Source organism: Vigna unguiculata, chromosome 4 (assembly GCF_037176805.1).
Source record: "Vigna unguiculata cultivar grain cowpea cultivar isolate G323 ecotype 2 chromosome 4, ASM3717680v1, whole genome shotgun sequence".
NCBI lineage: Eukaryota > Viridiplantae > Streptophyta > Magnoliopsida > Fabales > Fabaceae > Vigna > Vigna unguiculata.
Window position 1 is genome coordinate 15,984,084 of NC_140795.1, and position 6,444 is coordinate 15,990,527.

At 37.2% G+C, this 6,444-nt stretch overlaps 1 protein-coding gene across 1 annotated transcript; it reads right to left on the reverse strand.

Annotated features, from left to right (window-relative positions):
* Window positions 1-1,890: 1,890 nt before the first annotated feature.
* On the reverse strand, window positions 1,891-5,880 carry LOC114182665 (uncharacterized). Its single transcript, XM_028069575.2, has 5 exons — window positions 5,381-5,880; window positions 3,944-3,980; window positions 3,596-3,832; window positions 3,435-3,482; window positions 1,891-2,535 (listed from the first exon to the last, which is right to left on the reverse strand). The coding sequence occupies exons 1-5, from the start codon at window positions 5,680-5,682 to the stop codon at window positions 2,056-2,058; spliced, it is 1,104 nt and encodes a 367-aa protein (XP_027925376.1). The 5' UTR covers window positions 5,683-5,880; the 3' UTR covers window positions 1,891-2,055.
* Between the last annotated feature and the right edge of the window lie 564 nt (window positions 5,881-6,444).

Below are 6,444 nucleotides of genomic sequence, written 5' to 3' on the forward strand. Positions count from 1 at the left end.
GAAGAAATAGGAGTATTACCTGAAAGACCAAGGGCAGAAAAGGCTGACACAATCATTTGTTGTACCATTTCTGGAGTAAGCGTGTTGACAGGAGGTGTAGGAACAGAAGTTGGAGCAGGCAAAGCAGTAGAACTCGAAGCACCAACTGAGACATGATAAGCAGTGTCTTGTTTCTTTGCAGGGCGAATAGGACAAGCGGAGATAATATGCCCCCTTTTCTTGCAATAATTACAAAATTTTTGTGAACAATCCTTTGCAAGATGACCAAATCCCTTACAACTGTAGCATTGGACAGAACGCATATCTCTGGGCTTATTCTTTCCTTGGGCAGCATAGGCCACACTAACTGGAGCAGAAGAATTCATATTTTGTTCCATAACTGTGTGCGTTTTGATTCATTGTTCTTCTCGGAGAAGCTCACTCAAGCAAGCATCCAACGTAGGCACAGGGTCACGATTCATCAGATTGGATCGAGTAGCGTCAAAATCAGATCGTAGCTTCATCAAAAATTGATCTCGCTTGCTAACCTCGTGCACCGTTTGGACAGCTGATAGGGCTTCACCAGAAATACCCGCATAAATAATATTTGAGTATTCAGCCCAAAGATTTTGAAAACCAGAATAATATTCCTCAATCGATAGACTTCCTTGTGTGAAATTAGCCATCTCATACTCCAATTGAAACCTTCGAGCTGCATTGGCTTGATGATAAACCTTTTTCAAATAATCCCACATATCCTTAGCAGTGTTGTAAGGCCGAAGATTCATGATAAAATGAGGCTCAACAGAGCTAAGAATCCAGGTCATGATTTGGGCATCTTTCGTTTCCCACTTCGCCAAATCTGCTTCAGCCGTCGGTGCGGGAATTTTTCCATCAATATGACCCCATAATTCTTTGCCTTTGACAAAGAGCTTAAATTGGAACTCCCAAGCAGCATAATTTTTTCCATTAAATCGAACCAGAAAAGTGTCGACTTTGTCTGAAGCCATGACGAACAAGGATGCAAAGAATGGGTTTTCGAAATTAAAACCAGAGAAGACAGGGGTCTGACGAACGTCAAACCAGAATGAATCGAAGAGCGTAAACGAGCAATAACAAGAACGAACCGTGAATCGAAGCGAACACGATAATCACAGTGATACGAACGAGAACGAGATTCACGAACCACCACCGCCTGCGAACCGAACCGACCAAGAAGCACAAAATCGCGAACAAGAATAGATTCACGAACCACCACTACTCGCGAACCCAAACGACCAAGAAGCGAACAGGTTGAAGAACTCCCACCGATTGCGAACGTCAATCACAAGTTCGAACCAGCGACTGCGAACAACAGTGTGCGGAAAATGGATTCTGAACAGTGTGCGGAAAAATGGATTCCGAACAGTGTGACGAAGATGGAGGCAGCGGAGCTCGATAATAGCGTATCAAAAAAGAAGACCCGGCAGCGGAGCTCGATAACAGGTCGAAGAAGAAGCAGGATGGAGAACAAGAGTGACCCACGGTTCAGAGTTGTAACTTTGATACCATGTCACAATATCACGATATGTGAAAACATACTTCAATCCAATACTTAAGATTGTATTTTAGAATGACTTGTCTTTGATTCTGCAACACCCTTTTCTTAAATAGGCACCGCAGAATATCTTTACATTAATATTCAATAAAGGGGGAGGGATTATAGGAGATTTCCTATTTACATGGAGTAATTGAGAATCCCTAACAGCTAGGTGTTACGTGTATAGAATAATCTATTAAAGACATAATCAATTATATTTATACACACTAACAAAGAAAACTTGGTCCAGAAAGTTTCAGTAGCATTACTTAGATAAGGAATATACACCAAACACATGTAGGAAGAAGAGGTGATAGCATCACAGTGTGAAGTGAATTCCAATGTAAAAACCGAAGGCTTCATTTGATGCCAATACTTATCAACAAATATCTGACATAAGCCATACTACAACAACACCAGGTAGGTCAATTTAAAGAAGAAGAAAATCCCATAAAGCCAAGCCATTTATCAATACATAATTTGATTAACCAAGAATCTCAGGTCCTTATTCTTTCCAGCCTGTCCACACTTTTCCTTGCCTTTTCAAGTTGATGATCAATGCTTTTTCTAGACTTCTCAAGACAATCCACACTTCTTCTTGACCTTTCTATGTGATCAAAAGTTACTCTTAGTCTCTCTAACTTTTCTGCATTATTGGACAAGTTCTTCAGTTTTTCAGGCCTGTCTGTGCTGAGCCGTGGCTTTTCCCTGCGGTCAGTGCTCTTTCTACTCACATCAAACACATCGGTGCTCTTTCGGGGCTGCTCAAACTGCTCCATGCTTCTTCTGAAGCTGTATCTTTGTGATGGAGACTTCTCAACAATGGCTATGAACTTCTTCAGATGCCTTATATACTCAGGAAATTGCTCCAAATCACAGTGGTTACCTCCTTGCAGCCACAGTGGCTCATACTTCTCTTTACACAGTTCCCACAGTTGTTTTCCGTGGGAGCAATCTACCACTTCATCTGAAGTCCCCTACATGATAAGATTTAGCAACTTCAATCATAACATACTAACCAGATTCTTTCATCACGTAAATAAATATTCTGCAGATGAAGTACTTTATGACGCAGTTGTTTAGATGCTCAAGTAAAAAGAAAACTAAACTAATAGCCTGCATGATTGTGTCATACTTATGAACTTCAAATTCTCTAGCAGCTGAAGTGATTGATAGCACACTATATTATTTTTAAAACTGATAATGGACACAAGTGGTTTAAATGAAGAAAGGTGAAGAGCCTGAAATGTGCAGGTGTTTCATTCACAATTATCAAATGGCTGCAAAAGTAGTACATTCAAGAAATAATGGAAGTGAAAATTCTCTAATTGCCACTTGTCACTGACACAATTTCTCACTTGAGTCGACATTGATCATCCTTTTTGACTAATAAACGATAAGCATATGATATGCAGAACAGCCTCCATAAGCAGAGGACTGGCAGCATTTTAACTGGTTTCTTGCTTTTAATGTTAAGACTAATACTCTTATTCCCTGAATAAACTTATCTACATAGAGCAATTCAGATCAAGAAGGTTTTGTACTTTCTAAATTACAAATACGAAGTTCAAGGGCTTAGAAGTTTGCCACACAAAAGGCATAACAAAGGCACTCTTAGTCATATGAACGACGAAATAATTTTTCACATAATCCCTGTTTAGAACGATGAAAATAATTCACTTGGGGTGAAAAATCTACAATAAAGGTAAAGAGCTTTCTAAAATGAGGAAAAAGAACAAAAGAAAAAATAGGCTCGAGATGTAAGTTATTCAAGGAAAAAGATACCATGTAACCAATACAAAAGTTAATGTTTCTCGAGCCAGGGAGATCCAACTCAAAAGCAACAAATGATGCAACATCCTCAAAGAAAACTTACATGAATTATAAGAACAGGACAATTAACTAGTGGAATTTTGTCGATATTCTGCACATTAACACAAAGCAACATCTGATTAGATTAAGGAACTCTGTGCCCGTGAATCAGCAACATTTTATTAGAAATCTCAACAATGATTAGAAGTCAAAACATTATCCTACCTTGTATATGTCAAACCAGTAACTGCGTTTCACTGGATACATGACCCTTAAGCCTGAAAGTATAGGACTATGAAGAACAACAGCTCTCAATTGTGGCAATTTAGTTGCAAGATCCAAAGTAGGGCCACTGCCAACAGATTGGCCATACAAGATTATGTCCTCTTGCTTGGTACCGTAGGTTTCTTCTAGACATTTGTACACAGCCTCAATATCTGCATATGTATTCTGCTCACTTGGCTGCAGTTCAGGCAAAACAATGTTTCATCAGCAGATGTTTAGCTCTACCACTGTTCACATCATCACTGCATGACATAACAACATGAACAAGCATTTCAGATTCTTACAAACCTTCCCTGATGATTGGCCATACCCAGAGTAGTCATACCTGCACAAAATCACACGACAGTGAGTCAAATCCCCGTTTCACAATTCTCCATTTTGAGTTGATCAACGCAGATAATAGACAGTATTCTTCAGCAAACTTTGCTTCAGGTACCCAGTTCACACACTATAACTTTTCCACCAAGAAATAACACACGACAAACCTTAATTACAAGCATATTATCAAAATATGCAAACTGCAAAGGTGTAAACTCCTTTATCACTAGACTTCAAGTCTAACTCAATCTTACAAAAGAACTTGTAATACCATCTTAAGAGGTGAACTTTAATTTTAACTTGACTTTACAGAACCAACTTGTAAGATAAGACTTGCGTCCATTTATATACTATAATTTGGCCTTATTTCTAGGCGACGAGGGATTTCCTACCTAAATTGCAGCCAACCCAAAATAGAAAAACATAAAAGTCCTCCATTTTTTTCTTTTATCCTTCGAAAGTTAAAAAAAGCCTCACCAAATCAACCACATTTTAATATTCCGAGAACATACAAAACGAGGAGTACTAACATTCTCTTATATTAATTAAAACTTTTAAAAATTACAAAATAATGTAGATCTCATCAAGAGCAAAATTCATACAAATTTATAATTTTTAATATATTGAAACTAGCAAAGTGCTTTTAGAAGAGTCTATCTGTTACTCGCATTTCTCTTCCCAACGTTGCAAATCATTCACGGTCCCTCCCTCCAAAAAGCACCATGTGGCACCCATTTTCAACCACAAAAAGAGCCAAACTTTGGAAAAACCCAGAAACGAAAACCAACGCAACCACACGAAAATTCATCACATACACATAAAGTGAGGGGCGTATTATATCACATTACAGTATCAAAGAAAGTAGTAATTTTTTTTTTTCAATAATACCTAGAAGAAATAAATGACTCAATAGATTCAACAACAACAACAAAAGTAAAATATTTTAATCAAATAAAATTATTCCATTACCCCACATAACAATATTCCTAAAGCTTTAACTTTTAACAAAGGCAACGACATGTGTATGTTTCATTAAACTCAATTTCACCTCCAATAAAGCTTTTTCATAGTCATATAATTCATCTGTTACAGTCAATTGCCTGTGTTACATCATCTTTAAAAACAAATAAAGTTTTACAATTCCAATCTCAGCCACAACGCCAAGGTTTTTGAACTCACATCACAATTGTTATACCATTTTAGCAACAACATCAGTGTTTTTGAAGTGAATACAACTGTGACGATTTTAGCAACAACATGAAGGATTTTATATTTATATTTATATTCATCACAATTGTGATTATCACATATGCAGCATTTGATTACCACCACCATAACCACAATTTAGAAGTATAAAAGAAGTAATAGAAAAAGAAAAACTGAGAAAGCATAGATAGATATACATACCCAATGAGATTAACACGTAGGTGGATGGTGAGGTTGATGAAGAGGTCGTACATCTGACCGAGATCGGTGGCGTTGCCGTGAGAGTAGAGAAGAGTGGAAGAGGCCATGGGGTGGCGAACGTACATGGTGAGTATCTGAGTTCCACGGCGCGTGGAAAGCTTAAGAATTTCGACGTTCTCGCGGTGAGGGAAGGGACTGAGGAGCAGAAGACCCGTTACCTCGTCCTTCACCACCTTGTACGATGCTGGGTTGGGTGGGAAGAACGCCAACTTCGACGCCATCGATGATGTCACACCTCCCATTGCATATAACACAGAGGAAGACGGTGGTGTGAATTTAGAAGTTTGCGATGTGGGATCGGTGCATTGGTTGTGTGGAAGGAGAATGGAAATGGAAAAAGGGAAAGAAAAAAAAAAAGGAAAGGAAAGTAAAGGAAAGGAAGGAGAGGGAGTTATAGTGAGTGTGAGAGCTTTAGCTGTGTTATGCAGTAGATGTAATAATGATGCTATTTGGTTTGGAAAAAGATACATACATCACTCACTCATCTTATCAATGCCTTCCGACAACAACATCCATCTACCCATTTTAATTTTTTAATTTTTTATTAGGTGATATTGTTATTAATGTAAAACTAATTTTGATTCTTTTCATTCATAACTAAATACTGAGTTCTATTGGTTTCATTCATAACTAAAATATAAAAGAACATTATCTATTGTTATTGGTACTATGATTCCGTTAGTGTTTATCTATATATCTATCTCTTTCCAAAATCTACAGCAACAATTGACATCCAAATAATATATATATTTGTTCTGTATAATTTGTATGCTTATTCATTACATTTAAGTTATATTTTGTAGCTAAAACTAGAGTATTCCATTTTGTAAACGTGGATCTGAAATATCTTATTAGCATGGGGACCTTAACCAACCAAACTAATATACTTATTTTATTTTTATTTTAAAATTTTTATCATTCATCTACCGTTGTATTTCAAGCCTTATACATATTTAGTTCATAATGAATAAAGTTTAGAATATTCATGATTAGAGGAAAGATAA

What these genes read in the sequence shown, in the direction of transcription:
- LOC114182665 (XM_028069575.2), bottom strand. Translation starts at nt 5,682, where the DNA reads ATGGGAGGTGTGACATCATCGATGGCGTCGAAGTTGGCGTTCTTCCCA. An exon ending in CTACGTGTTAATCTCATTGG is followed by an intron (nt 3,981 to 5,380) that starts GTATGTATATCT and finishes GATTTTGTGCAG; the next exon opens with GTATGACTACTCTGGGTATG. An exon ending in ATGGCCAATCATCAGGGAAG is followed by an intron (nt 3,833 to 3,943) that starts GTTTGTAAGAAT and finishes CCTGAACTGCAG; the next exon opens with CCAAGTGAGCAGAATACATA.